General features: G+C 31.0%; 1 protein-coding gene across 1 annotated transcript; it reads right to left on the reverse strand.

Moving 5' to 3' along the window:
- Window positions 1–4,021: 4,021 nt before the first annotated feature.
- Window positions 4,022–7,598, reverse strand: HELRODRAFT_160528 (hypothetical protein; the record flags this gene model as incomplete). The annotated part of the gene is made up of 3 exons (XM_009017481.1): window positions 4,022–4,117; window positions 6,812–7,004; window positions 7,423–7,598. The coding sequence occupies 3 exons, from the start codon at window positions 7,596–7,598 to the stop codon at window positions 4,022–4,024; spliced, it is 465 nt and encodes a 154-aa protein (XP_009015729.1).
- Between the last annotated feature and the right edge of the window lie 12,286 nt (window positions 7,599–19,884).

Consider the following 19,884-nt stretch of genomic DNA (forward strand, 5'->3'; position numbering starts at 1 on the left):
CATCAATATTTATTGGGAATATTACTTTTTGTAAGTTTCACTGTTGACGATGGAGAGGAATGTGATGAGTAAGGAGTTGATTAAATGAACATGATGTTGATTGGCGTCGTGATGAAAAAAAAAAATAATGACAGTCAGTGTAGAAGTTTTGCAGTTCTGAAAATGTAATGTAGACATTATAAAGGTGTGTGACGCGAATTTTTATTAACTTGCGTGTACCAGCTCTAAATACTGAAGCGCTATTAAACATTATCATTAAACACTACAACAATTGTGATGATAATATTTGAACTGTTGTAAAGAGTAAATATTACCTTATTATAATGGTTTTGTTTACTTTTTTTAATCTCCTAAAGTTTGGAAGTTTGATTTGAGTAAATATTGTTCGTCCAAACAGGCTTTTAAGAGCCTTATAGCATCTAATTAAATTTTTTTCAAACTCCTATAATGGTATATTTCAATTTTTATCAAAAACCATTTTTAAAAGATGCATTTAAACGCTGTTGCATGGGTAATTATTATTTGCTGTTATTGTTGATGATGCTGTTGTTAAAATCGTCTGACGGTTGGTGGGCGGGAAAAATATTCAAGCTACTTATCTTCTATTTTGTGGCTATATCTTTTACTGTTTGGACATTTTAACAGCAATTCAAATATGCAGTTGTTGTTGTAATTGAAATATCAACAATAAGTAAATTAATAAATTAATTTACAAAAAATTAAATAAATAAATAAATATATGCCAGGCGACTAATGCATTAGCATCATGGTTCTGCCTCTGCCTGCATTGGTTTACATGATTGACGTTTTTCCGTACGATGCCAACAATGATGTTAATCAGAGCTTATACAATTTAAGGTATTTTTGATACGTAAATTTTTTAGATGCATATCTAAGCACGAATTGAAAAATTAAAAAAATGTTTAAAGTATTGTATGAAAAGTAAACTGAATAAGTAAATAACGTTTTAGGTCTCTAAGCAAAATTTATCATGTTAAAAAACAATTTAATTTTTTATCCAAATTCATAATTTGATAGACGAAAAAACAAAATTTTTAAGAATTTTTTAATCTGAAGTAAAATTAAACTAAGAAATGTTGAAGCAAATTAAGATCCAGAAACTAATTATTAGTAATAAGTTCCTTGTGACTGCACCACGTGCTGGTACGTTTTTCTTATGCAATGCAAAACAAAAAAATCTTCATGATGTTGTTGTTTGTTTGGTTGCATGATACTACATGCCTGTTGTTTGTCTGGCTAGTGCAGTATTGTGGTTATGACTAATATTATTACATAAAATGATTTTCCTTGCATAATGTCACAAAATTATTTTTAGTATAAAGATTGGCCTCAAAATTTTATCTATTTACAACTTAGATATTCATCTGTTAAAAATATAAAATATTGAATTGACTGTTTCAACGACGATACTTTATTTAATTGTAGTAGTAGTAGTAGGTTCGGTGTAACTTAATTGGGCAGAAATCACTTTCTGATGTCAATAAAAATTCTGCCTTGTTATCGATACTAAAAGTACTCAATAATATAGTACTGATTGAAGAAAAAATTTAAATAAAAATTTGACATACTTTTGTAGGAGAAATAATTTTCTGAGAACGAAATAATGAGGAAAGTTTCTGAAGTTGAAGCTGCTGAACAATTACACTGTTCGAAAATATGTTTAATAACATTTTGAGATGTTTTTGTTTGGGAAGTTGACAGAGAAAAAAGAGAAAGAAAAGAAAGAATGAAAGAAAGAAAGAATGAGAACTAGAACAAAATTGAGAAAAAATGAGAAGAAAAAAAGACAAAAAATGAAAAAAGAATAAAGTGAAGAGAAAAACAGCGAAAAAAAAGAAAAAGTGGGTGAGAGAGTGAGAGGGAGAGAGAGAGAGTGAGGCGACTTCTCAATCTCATTTCCGAGCCACTCAAAGCATCTGCGCAATTTGAAACTTCAAAAAATTAGAAACGGTGCGTTAGAAGTTTAGACGTCACGAGTTTTGAAGTGAAGATTTGCCGTGTTGTCACGTTGTGGAGTTCGTGTTTAAAACTTCTTGGTGATAATAAAATAATAATTCTAAATGAGTTAGTATCAAAAAACTTTTGCAAATATAAATAATAATTTTTAAAAACTAATAAGATTTATGAAGCGTTAAATGGAAAAAATTCTGAAAGTTAGATTACTTAATGATGATAATGTTTGATTGTAAGTATGATGATGACGATTATGGTGACGATTATGATGATAAAAAAAAGAATGACACGTTTGAATTTTACGGGATTGAAATGAAGGACAACATTTTGACATTTTTTGAAAGAGATGACAAGAAAGATGTCAAAGATGATTGATTAATCACCTTAAAAATGATAACAGAGGATGATAGCTTATTGTCCAGCACCCTCTTTTGTCAACATTAATGTCAAGTGATGTTATGTTTTTATAATGTTGACTCAAATGTCAATTCAATATTTCTAAGTAGAGTCGTTTCAGGCAATAATTGAAAAACTTCAACTGGCAAAGAGGCACGTACGATGAAAGCAACGCATGATGATGGGCAGTTGTTAAAAGGCGGATGCACAATGACCTCGTTTAAAACGGTGGCCAAACAGATGGTCAGTTTTGTGTGCACTCACAAAAGTTATTTAATTTCACAGAGTTGACAATGATAGTTCTAATAAAAATATAATATTTAATTATAAAAGCAATTGAAAGTGTGTTGTAAATTAAATTGATTGCATATAGTATGGAAATTATGTTTATGCAAAGTCATCTATTCAAATTAACTCGCCGAATTTTTTAAAGGTAAAGTAAGCTTTTTTGTAATGACTTGAAATAAAATTGCAATTCAAGTAACATGTGCGCTGAGAAAAGTCCACTTTGATTCACACATCCAGCAATCCATCACAGCTTCATCCAACCATCCCGCACAACTTCATCCAGCCATCCCACACAACTAAATTACGTACAGCACGTAAAACTGACTTCAAAACTTTCGAACGTTGCGAAGATGAAACGTTTGAACTGCAGCAGGGTTCCTCAGTGCTCCTATCGCGTGCGAGTCACGTGTTTCAAATTTTTAAACAAAGTGCACGGGAGTAAAAAAGAACGATCAATTTCATTTTCCGGTCAGGTAACGGATGCCAGTGAAAGGTCGATGTTGGCGGGAATGCTGATACAATGTTGGCAGTGCACTGCTTACACTTCCCGGCTAATGAAAAGAAATTGACAATCGCTTGGGCTCCTCTGTTGACCTTCGATGTTTTGATGGTTGGGTTATGATGAATGAAGATGATGGAGAATGTATATAAAAGTGTATGTTATATGACTATAATGATGATGATGATAAAACAACTGTTGATGCAATTATGATGGTTGAAATATTTTTAGATTGAGTGGCCCAACAGAAGAAAAAGTCGAGTTTTCTGAAAATGTTTGTTCAGAATAAACATGTTTCTGAATTGAATTTAAATAAAATTGAATATACTTTCCAGCATTTTGGTTTTCTATATTTTTTTTATTTACAACTTCAACATTTAGATGGTGAAACTCCTTTGATGATGTTGGAAGTTATTGGATAATAATGATGATTATGACAATAAGTAAATGATAATTATGATAACGACGATGATGAAAAATTGAACAAATTATATCATCTTAATAGATTCCAATGTGCTGTGTGTCACCTGATGGCGTTAACAACGCCACGTCAGAGCCACGTTAATTTTGATTGATGACGTCAGAACAAAATGACGACTACTGTTTGGGAATGCGGTTAATGATATTTCGATTTCGGTAAAGTAATTTTTCATTGAATTGTTTTTTGATAAGCACGAATAAAAATATCCCATCATCATTATCACCAGCCACGTGTTACATGTCCTATGAGCAAAATATTCGTCTTAAGATCACAAAAGAACTTTAGAATTGTAGTTTAAGTTCAAAAACAAAGAAACACAAAAAATCGTACAATCAGGATGTTCTTGTAATGGCAACAACATTATAATTTATAACCGAACTCAATCAAAAAGAAGAATGGGTCTTCAAAGATTGATAATTTCTTTCTAGTTTCGCGATCAAACCACTTAAACACGTACCGTACAACCGTCTATCTGATTGCTTTGTGTGTGTGTGTGTGTGTGTGTGTGTGTGTGTGTGTGTGTGTATCATCTTATATTCTGCGTACAGAGTCAACCATTTTTTAAATGGTTGCTTGTACTCTTATCGTTGCATGTAAATCAGTTTGCTTAAAATCATTTGAAACCATAAAAATTTATCAATGTTTACCAGCCTACAAAAATTGGTTTTCGCTATATTCATAGAAAAATTTATTAATCCGTGTTTATATATGTTTGTGTATGTGTGTGCGTGTGTGTATGTTGGTGTGTGTTTGCGTGAATGTATGTGTATGTGTGTATTAGCAAAATCATTAATGCATATAGAGAGAAAGGAAATAGTTTTCCTCTGGTTAATATATCTATCGACTCGTTAAGAACAATTATATAGCCCTGAAAACATTTTATTAACGTGTATCATTAGATACTCATCAATAACTGCTTTTATTCTTACAATTTTTTGTAATCAATCTATGATTACAATCTACAACTCAATAGTTGTATCATCTCATTGACTCTCTGTTACTCATTTTTATTATACCATCATTGATTATATTTTTGAACAGATATACTCATTAAAATTAACTTTATACCTTTATAACCACTTTTACATCTTGAATTACTATTTTAGTTTCATTTCCATTTAATCGAATTCACCATAGCCACATATATAAATATATAACCATCAACAATTTTTGCATCATCACTTCAACCATAAATTCAACAACAGTATTTTACAAATCATATTTGAAAAAAATTAAACTTCTTGTTCTAACCATTAAAGAATGATATAAAAAAAGACGAACAAAGAACATACCTCTACTTTGTTAATATCCAACTCAACTCAAAAACAACGTTTTGACATCAATCTCTCTTGAAAAAACCTTCAAAATCGAACAACTAGCCTACATCATGAGAAGAATTTTAATATTTAGGATGAACGAAAAAGTTTAGAATGCATTGCATATGAAAAGAATATACAATGTGCAGTAAGTTTGGAATGAATTATTTACTTGGTATGTATATTTTTTTTAACCGAAGCTTTGAATTTGTTTGAATAACCATATTTAGACTTTAATTTTTTTCATAATTATTATCATGTCAAAGACTTGCAAGCTTTGACATACATATAAATAAGTTATTAGATTGAAAATGCTATTAAAATATCATTAACACAAATAAAACGCCTGAGTTTTTAGCTATCTAGTTCTCACAAACTTGTTTACACAAAAAATCAACGCAGTGCAAATGAAGAGGCAGACATTGAAAGTGACAGCAAACAGGCGTGTGGGTTGTCTTGTGAAGTTTTGTGACAAATACTCGTTAGCACTTAGAAATTTTTTTTAAACAGCATTTTGTTATATTGTACAAACATTTAAATAAACTTGAAGCTCAACAGTGCATAAGGAAAATAAATTTTTTAGAGCAGCGCAACCTTTTATGTTTAAAACAAAAAATAAACATCGGCAACATATTATATCGACAGCACTTTGAAACTTTAATCGATACGTGCACTTAGTTTAATGACATCATTATTTGAGTATAGGTGCCGTTCAAATAATCTTCAACTACTACATTAAGATTTGATATCAAGAAAGGGTTTCAACGTTCAAAATGCAGCAGAACTGGAAGTATTCACAAACACGCAACAATTTAAAAAAAAAATAGCAAATGCATAAATGCAACATGTTTCTAATTTGTCTTAAACTTTTTTAAGATTAAGAGTTGCGTCAACAAAGACATAGCAATATACATTCAACACAAATAGTGTGTTTGTTATTTTAAAATCCTATCTCTATTTTCTGAAAAATAATTTTCAACTTCAAATGATTAATAAGTATAAAAACTCATGGAGTGATACATTTTTCAAGAAAAAAGAAAGTAATGGAAATAAAATGTCGAATCACATTGAATGAAGGATTTTCGAAAGACAATGCTAGCGACAGCAGCAGGTATTGTTGCAGCAAGTGATGAAATGATGATGAAAAATGTTGCCGTGCCATGAAGAGACGGATGATGAAGGAACTGGCTGGTGATTATATGATGAAAATGTCCTCTGATGAAAATTGCAAAATTAATCATTCTGCTTATTGACACTTTAAACAAAATGACCGTGATGATGACGACGATAATGATAATGACTGTGGTGATGATAACGACGATCAAGAGGATGGTGATGATAATATTTTAAACACGTAAAGTTAATGCCGACACTGATTACTGACAAGAAATAAAAAATAAACTGTCTCAAAATTGTAGAAAATGTGAAACAAAGATGTACAATCGTTTAGAAATACAAAAAATACATATAAATTTAAACATGTACACACATGCACAAATGTACACTCATACATAAATAAACATACATAGGTACCTACATACATACACAGATGTAAGCATACACAGACATACAACAGAGGCAAACAATTGCATTCATAAAGGTGTTTAACAAAATATACGTACATAAAAACGAATATATAAAAAACTATTGAAAAACATAATCTCAATTAACAAGATAAGCATACAGAAAGAATATAAACATATGAAAAAATATATGGACGGAATAATTTGACTCACACAAAAATAAATTAAAAATTTATCAGTCCTAAAATAAGATAAACAAATAATATGATAAACAGACAAGCACTTCACATAAAATATATACACACACAGATGCAACAAGAAACAAAAGACAAACCTGGCCAACATGATCGGTGGGCATATGTGTGGCTTGGTAGTCGGCGTGGTAGTCGATGCTGAGGTCGGTATTGAAGCTTCTGCATGCCACTTCACAAGTGCACGGAGCACTTTTCTTGTTCTTCCAACTACATTTGTGGGTGTTGCTGGGAGGTTTCAAATCCAGTGTCGTTGGACGGGAGCATGATGGCGGGCTGGGAGGATTTGTAGTTTTGTGGGAGTCATTGTTTGGTATGTTTGATGTTTGTTGGTTAACAATTGGTGATAAATGATTGATAAGAAATATATTTGCTTGTTGAGAACTTATATTTTTAAAGATGCCTAATGCATTCACAAATAGGTGAATAAAAACTATGTGCAACCGTGATGCTTGCATACAACAAGAGAAGATAAATGTTCAAAATTGTCAATTATCAAATAAATGTATGGGTGATTTTAAATCATTTCTTTTAATCATTATCCAAAACAAGATTTTCAGATAATATTATTATTACATCACAAAATTTTTTTGCATACAAAATTCTATAACTTAACCAAACTTTTTTGAAAATATATCTCAAATACAGAAAATTCAACATGACTAATTCAAAATAAAATAAAATCTCAACTGACATCTGGTGAGCCATGAGATCAGAGTTGGAAGAGGACGAGCTAGCACTCGATGGTCGTTTGGGAGTTTTGAATGAAAGTGCAACGAGGACCCTCTGAACGGTCTTCTTGAATTTCTTGTCCACCAGCTTGCTCTTGGCGTATTGGTAGTGGTCGAACTTCGTGTCGTAGTGGGACATTGTTTATTCACTTTTGGTTTTATATTTTTATTATTTTATTTTTTTTTCATATTTTTTCAAACATTCTATAATTTGTGACTGAACACCTTTTAGCAATTAACCTGTCTTGCCAAAACTGGCAATAACCTTTATTATACGTTAAATTAAGAAAAAATCTAAAAATACTTCCTTCTGAATATTCGAATTTCGTTTTATGATATCGTTTTGACAACCAAAATAAAATTCAGAATTGGAAAATAAAGTTTGTCATATTTATTCTTTCATTTCATATACATATTAATTTTATAATTTTTTTTATTTAAAAAATATTTAATCACAAACTTTTTGAAATTATGTAAAATTATTGAAAACATCAACAGAGATCAGATAACTTAATCAAATCACTAGTAAACATCTTTTATATCATAACCATGAAACAACAAAAATCTTTGATGAAATCCAATCCAAATGTATCTGCAATGACATCACATGAAAAATTTCAAATGGAGCAACTACATACAGTTCGTTTCAATTGAAAAAATTTCACGTGCATGTTTCTACTCAACACACGAGCACATGCTCCTTGCAATGCTTTCCAAACATAAAATTATTTGAATGCACGCTCATACTTTGGAAATCTATACTACACACATTGGTGCATACATGTGTTAAAGTTGTTTATATAAATGCATCTATATATTTTTTTCTGCGCCCATATATTTATAGGCTTTTGTGAGCAGTTTTTTTGCGTAAAACGAGTTGTAAGATAAAAATTAAATTTGACGTTTATTATATGTCCTTGCAAAAGTGTGCCATTTTTTGAAAAAAGTATTGATTTGCGATATACTTGTTCATATTTGCAATCATCAAACCGATTTAATGTAAACTATACTTAATAAGTTATAAGAAAAATATGAACATTTAGAGATATTTCTAAAATTTATATGTCAACGAATTGTAACATTAACTGCTTGTGCTGGCAGTAAACATCACCATAAACTCCACGGAACCCACAAACGTTCAGCAGTTTATACATTTATGTTTGGGAGTGAATGTTAACTTTTTTTTGGATTTTTTCAACTCCCAAATATTTCCAGAGATTGTGAAGATGTGAGGATGAAGTGTAGCAGGGCTACGTTGGGTAGGGTGGATGCATTTTATTCGTGTCTCACGTGACTTACTTTCAAACAAATCAAAATTAACAAGTAAAGCGTGAGAATACACGATAAGCTTTCAAAAAAAACGTAATTCAGTACATGAAACAGATCAATGAAGAAAATAAATTTGAAATAGTTTATAATTTTTAAAGATATAAAATGAGAAAAGTTAACATTAATTGGTATGGAATCTCATGGAAAATTTTGAAACCGCCTAAATACAACTTGACTAAAATCACATTTTAAAAAACAAATTTTATATTAATAGTCTTTTAAAAAATGTGAGTTTGACGGTCGCAGGATTTGTTTCAACATACAAGACAATATTATAGAACAAAGAAAACTGAGGAAGAATTAATTTTATATTTAATCGTTTATATTTCAGTGCGTTATAAATGATATAAACATAATAAAAAGAGCTTAATAAATTCCGAAGGAATAGGTAATGAATGAAACATCGTGGATGTTGTAGTTCTAATATTTCGGATGAATCGTGTAACGATAGGAATGGCTGGAATGCATAGCAGCATGAAATGTACTTCATGTTCAGCATATCAGCCATTAATCGCGATTACGTATGATACATCAGTTTGTGTTGTTTGCTAGGGGAATGAGATGAAGACGATAACAACAGGCAGTTTTTTGGGTTTATTTGTAGAAATTTGCTTATATTTTTAACCTACCTATGAAAAAAAATGTATCGTAAATTATTTTTTGTCTGCATCATCAATTGTTGAGCTGCAATTAATATGTCAATATTAATTATATATTGATTAATAAGACTAACAAATTTATACCTACTTTTTAATATATGTGGTAAGACTAACAAATTCGTACCTACATTTTATTATATGTTTTGTGTAATACAATCAAATATTTTCAAACGACCTGACGACGATTTAGCGTTAATTTTATTGAATAAACTAAGAAAAATGTGAACATTGCAACTTTAATTCATGGTTACTATTTTTAAAATTCAAATCCAGATCGTTTGGAAGCTTTCTGTTGCACCAATCCTGATAAATGCGTGACAGTGACATCACTGTGGTTCTTGCTTGCAGTAAAGGATAGTTTTTAAAGGACAAAATGAAACAGAGAATCACATGTAGAAAAGTAAAATGCTAATAATTGAAACATATTACTAACATTAACAAATAAATTTACAATCTTATGTGAGATATTACATTTTCACTTCGGTTCTCAATCTTAATGACTTTGGTGAGCTTATCGAAACGACTCTTCTAACACGGGCCGTAGATTGCCCACCCCTGAGCTAACATGTTCGCTGCATATTAACTCATGTCTTGCAGCTAAAATTGTTTCTGGTGTGGAAGTTCGATGATGTTAATTGAATGCAATAGTATAGAATGATAACGAAAATTAGATAACGGAGTAGGAATGTTTAAACATGAGAAGATGGAAAATGAAATAATGATTTAAAAATCGAATACATAAAATAATTAATTATGTGACTATTTGAGGATTTAGAAAGTAACCTATGTGATTGATAAGAGAAAAGAATGATTAGGAGTAGGAATGTTTAAGCATGGTAAGCATGGAAAATAAAACAATGATTTGAAATAACGAATGAATAGAGCAATAATTATTAATTGACAAATTATTGACTTAGTAAGAAAGCTAAGAATGAGTTCGTAAAAGAAAGAGGATAGACAAAAATTGATGTACGTATATACACACACCACACGCACAAAAACACACACACACATACACACACACACACACACATACACACTCACACACACACACACTCACACACACACACACACACATATATATATATATATATATTTATATATATTTATATATATGTATAATTACACACACAAACAAACACAGACATATACAAACTCAAAGGTTCATAATATATGCTTGATGTATTGGTCCAGGCTACTGGAAAGATACGATATGAGGAGGTCGTAGAGAATGTTGTTCTGCCGTTCAGATGATCAGCATATCACAAGGCAACTGTTTTTGTACTTTGTTTAGTTTTTATGACATAAACCATGTTTCTTTTTCATTTTTTCAAATTATCATTTCACAACATTTTATTGTACCTACTATTATTTCTTTGGTTTTGAAAAAGCATTTCTTAAATTATTTTGTTGTCTATGGTTTTGTTCGCTAGTAACGAACCACCCACATTTAAATAAAAATTTATTAAAGCAGACCCATTTTTCATTTGTGTGTGATTATTTTTTGTGTGAATTAAAAGTTGTTACAGTTTAATAAAATTAAATATATTTTTATCTATCTTATCAATAATAAAAGAATTATCATTGATTTTATTATTTGTTGTTGTTATAATTATTATGTTTATTTTATTATTTCGACAGTACGTATGTTGTCGTTGTTTCTTTTAAGAAGGCTTTTTTATTTTGAAATGTAATAAAGACAAATTATAAGGAAAGAGTTATTGAATGAGTTCGTCTAATTAAGAACTTGTTTACTCTGATTATTTTTTTTATAAAACTCTCTCTCTCTCTCTCTCTCTCTCTCTCTCTCTTTCTCTCTCTCTCTTTTACGGCGATAAATGCAGAAAATGTTGAAACTACTTTTCAGAATTTGAATTATCTACATCAACTTCTTCATAATCACGTCCATCATCATCTACGTCACCACCACCGTCATCATCTACGTCATCATCCATGTCCTTATCAACATCATCATCAACCCCATCGTCTTTTATGTCATCGTATTTATCTTTATCACTAATACTTATTCATTATCGGGGTTATTGGGGTTATTTAAAATTATTTCAGCGTTAACATTTCATCATTTTTTTATTATCACATCACATCTTTATTATCACCATCATCATCACTGTTTTGCTGTACCACTATCTTGTCATCATCATCGTTATCATCGTTATTACTGTAAATATCGTATAAGTGTTTTACATTATTGCCACCATCTCAATTGTCTCCACATTCATTACCACAATTGTCGTCATCTTCATCTTCGTGGCAATCATCATCATTAATTTCATCACCATCTTTATTACTACTATTTTTACCATCACCCAAACTTTCACCGCATTATGACCGCTTACTTTTTCCTCTTTTACAAACACTCGTGCCGACAACAATTGAGTGCAAGATTTAATTCCCTGACAAAAAAACTTACGGGGTCATTCACCTTTTTCGAAACCGTCATCATCTTCAACCCTCCAGCTATTTCAATGTCAACGTCATCATCCTCTTCATCTCCATCAGTTCAGTTACTTCAACAACATCCTCCTCATCACTCTAGAGCCCAATTATTTTGATATCATCATCACCATCGTTATCATCAAGCTTTTTTTAATCATTTATTATCATCGTCATTTTTGCCGCAATTTTCGTTATTAGCATCATCATTATGTTATCGTTTGGAAAATTTTTTTCAAGATCTCTACGATCACCCATATCTTCACATTCATCATTGTTATCACATACATCGTCTTCACTCCATCTCTATCATCATCGTCATCATCATCACCATCATCATCACTATCATCACTATCATCATCACTATCATCATCGTCGTCGTCATCATCACCACCAGCTCTTGACACAGTCATTAGCATTAATAACGCTTATAAACGCAATAACCAAAGATAATGATAGCGATTAATTATATGTAAACTATACGATGATGATGATTGTGATGATGATGGTGATGATGGTGGTGTTGATGATAACGCTGACGATGATAATGGTGGTGGTGGAGATGATGATGGAAAGGAAAATATAGATGATAATGATATTAATCACCACAAAAATTTGAAGCAGACAGTCCGAATTTCAATTTCGAAGATTCATTTTTCACTTAAGGTTTTTGCTTTGTTGTCTTCGTAAACATCAAAAATTACTCTACAAAAAATTATATATTTTTGTAAGGAAAAAATATAAAATAAAACAAATTCTGGAATCAATTATTTATATTTTTAGATTAAGACAAGATGATGATGAGGATGAGAAAAATGGATGGATGGATGGATGGATGGATGGATGGATGGATGGATGGATGGATGGATGGATGGATGGATGGATGGATAGAGCATCCAACGTTGTACTTGCACCTACTGTCCTCCGTGAATAGTAGTACACTTCACCAACAATGAGATTAATTAAATGAAGATGCTTCTCCGTTCATAACCAACTACACTCTGAATAAACATTAAAGGACCTTCACGCACACGCACAAACACACGCACGCACACACATACACACACACATACTTCATAAAACAATGATAAACACAATAAAACACACAACCACACAAACATACAAACGCACACACAAACACACATAAAAAACATACACACTGACATACAAGCTCACATACACACACAAACACATAAACAAACATTCACATATACATACTAGTTCATATATACACATATAAACAAAAAAAATATGCATACACACACCTACATCTTGTTAAAATTAAATAATTGGAAATTTTGGAAGCCAAATTGAAGCTGCAGGTAACAAGATGAAGTTTTCGCCATTTTTTGAAAAATTGAATAATATATTTCCTACGAAATTAAATATTAAGGGAAAAATATTTTGCGTGGCATTTTTAGGTGAACCAACTTTTGAGAATAATTTTCGGTGAAAAATTTCAAAAACTTTAAGACGTTAGTGTTGCTTATTTAATGGAATATAATAAATACAAAAACCTAAAATAAATGAAAAGTATTTTAATTATTTTTTTAAATTTATGTATTTAAAAAAAAATAAATTTACATTTATAAATTCAAAAACTTGCTTAAAAACGAGCAGAAAAAGGTTCAAAAAATTAGATTTTTCATTCCACTTTTTTAAATTACTGCTATTATTGCTAATTTTACGTTAATAAATTCTTCTTCCAAAATCTTCATCGTCGTCATCATCGTCATATTTGCAACGTCATTATCGCAATCTTCTGAAAAATGTTGAACATAATGAGAAGTAATCATCTCCCAATGCTAGCTTCGTGTGTGGTCATCTTCCACCAGTCAAATTTTTTTGAATTTATTAAAATATTCCAGCAGAAATTAAATTATGCTATACATTCATTAATATTTAAGCTGTTCATTTTTTACATAAAAATTATGTCTTATTAGTGTTTTATTAAGTTATTCAATGAATTACACGTAGGAGTTAAAATAACCGTGGCTACAGTGGCAGTGGTAGAGAGAATAGCCTCAATAGAAGTAGTAATGTTTGGTCCAGTAAGCTACACGGAGTGAGTAATGTTGGCAATGCACTGACCAAACAGACAATGGTGGTGTGGTGGTCATTTGTCATTCTTTTGTGGCGCAGAGATGATCCGAGGAAACATCCGTGCATTTAATTGGGCTCCGCTTTCACCAATTCATTCAGAATTTAATCTTTATTTATGTCTGCAGGAACTTTTGAGGAGAATGTTAAAGAGTTTCACTGTATAAATTATCGTAACAGTTCACTCGTTCGTTGGTTCCTTTGTTTACTCCATTTGTTCGTCCATTAATTTTGATTATTCTCTATGTAGTTAACTGTTTATTTATTTGCTGAAATTTTTATGCTCTGATTTTATTTGATAAAATTTTATTCTAAGAATAAGCTCAATCAGTGAGATTGAATATGACCACAACCAGACAGTCAGCCAATCAAGTCTAAACGCAATGAATGAATGAATGATTGAATGAATGATTGAATGAATGAATGAACGAATGAATGAACGAACGAACGAACGAGTTGTGGTAACGGTAGTTGTGGTTTGGCTATCAACGTATACAGCAACATACATCAATGTTGAAATACATCAGTGAATGGCTTAGTTCCGAGTTTCGCCAGTGATTAACAAGATTGACTAATGGAATGAATGAATGAATGAATGAATGAATGAATGAATGAATGAATAAATGAATGAATGAATGAATGAATGAATGAATGAATGAATGAATGAATGAATGAATGAATGAATGAATGAATGAATGAATGAATGAATGAATGAATGAATGAATGAATGAATGAATGAATGAATGAATGAATGAATGAATGAATGAATGAATGAATGAATGAATGAATGAATGAATGAATGAATGAATGAATGAATGAATGAATAAATGTATGAATGAATGAATGAATGAATGAACGAACGAACGAACGAACGAACGAACGAATGAATGAATGAATAGATTTTTTTGCAGTCATTGCAGTCGATGCCTGTAAACAAATTTTGAAACTATTTTGATCAATTGAATAAATTCTACAGATAAGAACAATTTAAAATGAGTGCCATTGAAAGTTATTATTAATTTTTAATTGCTATAATTCTTCTGAAGTTTAAATTTAGAAGAAGCATTATAAGTACTTCTTCGATTTTTTATTTCCTTTCAAATTTTTTTTAACTGTCTTAAATTTTCCACGTCTTTTGAAAGAAACCAATCGTTTAATTAAGCTAAAATTTTCAATTTTTTCTTAATATTTCTTGATTTAAATTAAATAGGCGCGAATGTTGTTAATTTAAAATGATTGCACAGCTAAGCCTAATAGAATACTTAATTTTACAGTTTCGCTTCAAATATCAATTTATTTTTATGTGAATTGTATATGAGTACAGCTTGAGTTATACAAATCATGTAGCGACGAGTTGAAATGGAGATAGGAGTGAGTGTGTGTTGGTTTTATGCATGTCTTTTCATTTCATTTTTTATCATCTTGTACATAATGTTGACTGCCTGTCTCAATATTTTAATTCAACTCTATTCTGAGTAGTATTTTCTTGGGTACAAACATTTAGGAAATATTATGGTAAACCGTATAAAGAATTACAAATTTTTAAGATTTAAGATCACATAAAACTATTTTGGATGAAACTTCGTAAATATAACATGTTGAGTGTTAAGATAAAATAGTAATTTAAAATGATCGTAAATTATTATCAGACGCGGAACAATTGGCAGAAATGATGATGATGATGAATCATGATGATGATGATGACGGCGATGTAAGTTGATGCTGATATATCTGCAATGGTGATTTGAGATTTGAGTTGAAGAGTGATGACGTATGATGATGATGATGATGATGATGATGATGATGATGATGATGACGATGACGATGATGATGATGGTGCTGACAAAGATAAACGATTATGAATGATAATTAATGATGATGAATGATTTTGATTGATGGTGAAAGAGGATGACTGATTGAGAAATGATGATGAATGAACAAACAGGTACGATGATATATGCTGAAGTACGTGCTGGTGTTTGCTTCATAGGTTGTTAACGCGAATCGATCAGTTGAGTCCATTTGAACGTTGCCGCCTGCTTGCTCTTGACGACTGTTCTGCTGTTCCTATTGAATGAAATGCTGCGGATAAACTTCTCCGAGCCAGGATAGAGGAAGAGAAACATACACTGTATAAAACAAACACACCATATATAAAACTACAAAAAAATACAAATCCCGATATATAAATACAAATACAAATACAAACTTATGAATACACACAAAACGACTGAGAACACATACATATATATGTACACATATATACATACACACATACTTATACAAGAAAATGAGCCATGTATCAGCAGCAAAATGCAATACAATTATTGCCGTCCTAAGTGCACAAACGATGCATGCGGCCTTAAAAGATGCTTAACGCGGACGAAAATGACTTTTTAATAAAATTTATCACAGCCTGTATCTCGTTGGCGTTCGCTGCAAATGGAATCCAGCCACACGGCGTCATGTCGGCATCCTTATTGTCAGATGATCATTTCAGACGCATAAAAGTGCATGACGCTTAACTCCAGACAGAGATGTCATTATTCAACCGTCAACAATAATGATAATGATGTCGTTAGGGGTGATGAAGTTGGGATGATGGGTGAGATGATGATTTCGTTGGAGGTGTGAGGCTTGTGATGATGAGTAAGATGATGATGTCTTTCGAGGTGATGATGTTACGCTGATGAGTAGGTCTGATGATTGGTGATAGCAATGAGGATCACCGTTGGCGATGATGCGTAAATTATTTGTAATGATGGTTTCAATGATGATGTGAGATGAGATGGGAGAATGCTGAGCAGATTCAGTTTGAGAACGATACTTCGGTCATTTTCGGTCAGTCGCCTGTCTACTGTGATTCGGTTGTAAATAACATGTCACAAAATTCAGAGGAAAGTCATTGCGTGGTTTAAAATGAAAAGGGAAATTAGCGGAGAGAAAAGGACTCTCATTCACTTCCTTTCATTCCATCATTCATCTATTCATACATTCATCCATCCATTTCTCTGTGGATAGCAAAACTACGATATTCACCTATCTCTTGTGTGCCTGTTGAAATCTTTTTAGATTCATATTTCTGCTGAGTAGCAAAACCAACATTAGCGATGGCAACGCAAATAAAGAAAATTTATACTGAAAATCATAACAAGATAATTGAGTCAACTGTTAATGTTTTTTTCTATTAAAAATATATCTACATTTTTGTTTGTTTATACATAATGTTTAACAAAAACGTACAATTCATTGAGTTGGCCAAAGAGTGGAATGAAGGAAGAAGATTGTCGGCACTGGTTTGTTCACATGAGAGATGAAACGTTCGATTCGTGCAGAGAATTACAACGTCAATCGTCGCGCTGGAACCATGCAACAGAGTACAACATAAGACGAAGTAGATAGTTCGCTGAACTTTCTTTGCAAACAACAACAACAACAACAATAATAATAATAATAATATATTGCCGGCAGGAATGAACAGGAGGAACGATAAAAAGTTATTTCAGCTGAGAGTGCAATTAAAACGGGGATGCTTACAGGACTGCAGAAGTTATAAAATATTTAATTATCACTATTGAATTTAATACTCTTACAGATGTAACAAAAACTATGAAAGAACAAATTGAATCATTTCGAAAAATAACAACAAATAACTGAATGGTGATTATATAAATATGCAGAACACAACAACAGCAATAACTAATATACAAAAATGTAACATTGCAATCATAATGAAAAAATAATGAACAACAACAACGATAAGCAAGCAAACAATGACGAAACAACAAAAAAATTCAATGAAACATGTAAACAGGTCCTGGGAGAAATTACCTCTCATCTCACTATTCACTTTTTCAACTGCTTTCACTTTGTTACTTATATTTTAAATTCTCAGTTCGGCGCGTATTTTAAAGTAATTAGTTCAGCGTTACCTATTTTAATGAAATCGAGGAAAGAATTCATTACATTGACGTTCTGTTCATCTGTTGATTTCTTGCAGCACACTGTACACTCTGGTGACAGTATTTTTAATAACAGGTAACAATATTTTTATAGTGTGTTATTAAAAAAATTTTGTTTTTCAAATAAATTGGAGTTGTGTGTCTATAAATGCGATGAAGTTGACGGAGATGAATAAATTAACATAATTAACGATAGTAGAATAAATAAATAGAAAAAAGAAATAAAAAAGATTAAAAGGAAATAATAAAAATGGAACGTTAATGCTTACCGGCTCTTACGGTTCCTATCGATGTTTGGCGCGCTGTTGCAAGAAGTCAGAAATTTATCGTTCCTACGCCCAATTCATTTCGCCGAAAAAATCTTGGCAATGTTTTGTGTGTTTCATGCTGCGATATTCATTCATCTAGTTTTTCTGCAACATTCAGAACGCAAAAATATGCCAAATAAACACAATTTATTATTTCAGTTGTTGGAAAGAGGTTTGAAAGTTTTTATGTTTTTATGACGTACTTAGTTTGTAATTGGATGGTGGTACTTTGTGATTGGATAGTTTTACATTGTGATTAGATGACTCTGACTGTACATTGTGATTGGATGGTTGTACTTTGTGGTTGACTGATCGTACTTCGTACTAATATGGTTTGGTTTTATTTGTAAGTACTTCTGTAAATGGTCTGTAAAATTGGCTTAATAGTATTTTTATGTTAGGCTGTCAAACTTTATAGGCAGAGTTATATCTACCGGTTCATTATTAAGCCTTGGAGTTGGTACGACAAACACAGGCAGGGCATCAAACAGATGAATCAGTGAAAAAATAGAATTTTATGTCTGATAATTTTTAAATTTGTAGACGTTTGTGTTATTTTAAAATGATTTTTCTTCAAGAAATATGGCAAACTATACAAAGGTTTAAGAATGACAGAATTTAAATTAAATTTAATTTACATTTTATTAAATTTAATTAATAATTTGTTGAATTAATGGTGAAAACAATAACTATGTCAATGTCATTGACATTGATGTAATATTATTATCGACAAAATGACAATCAATCCCCAGCTAGCCTATATGATCTATAGATAGTTTACCTATGTATAAAAATTGCTTTATAAGATCAGTTTTGAATGTAAAACTTCATTTTGTAAAGAGCTTATCCAACTTATATGCTCTTTATTTTTAAAAGATAAGTTTTTAAAACAATCATGACCATTTTTTTTTTAGTTTAGAAAATTTTGTTTTATGATATAAATAAGGAGGTTAATAAATCATTAAAGTTCAAAACAATTCCAGCAAAACATTCCCAGTCAGAATCATCACTGACGAATAAAAGATTTAATATTAAAAAAACTGTAATGTGAGAAGCTAATTGAGTAACGTGTAATAAGATTGACTTTAAATATATTCTTAGAAATAACCAGAGCTAATTCGCCTACAAAATGACATTGTTTTTGGCTGATATCGTCATACTGCCCAATCACTTTCTTATTTGGCGAGTGTAGAGTAGACAAATGTCATATTTTTCTAATTGTTCGTTATTTTTCGTGACATCAGCCCGTTTAAATAGTAAAACCAACAACATCAACTTGTTAGAACCAGTAACATCAACATATTTTTTTGTTCATGTGTGCCTACCAAACAAAACCTGCCTTAAAATAACACATCTTAGTTATTTACTAAATGCATTTACTAAAAGCATAACTCTGTTTATTAAGAATTTCGTACGTTGTTGGTGGCTTTCGATTTATCAACAGAACAATTCACGCATTCGAATTACAATTTCTTTTAATATAAAACTCAAAAGTTTAGTACTGAATTCTGCTTCAGGTTAAAAATGTGGCAGTTTTTTTTATAAGTGAACACTAGATCATCACATATCAGTCATACTTACTTAAATAACAAATAATTGTAAACAAAAGCCAA

This window comes from Helobdella robusta (assembly GCF_000326865.2).
Source record: "Helobdella robusta unplaced genomic scaffold HELROscaffold_2, whole genome shotgun sequence".
Lineage (NCBI taxonomy): Eukaryota > Metazoa > Annelida > Clitellata > Rhynchobdellida > Glossiphoniidae > Helobdella > Helobdella robusta.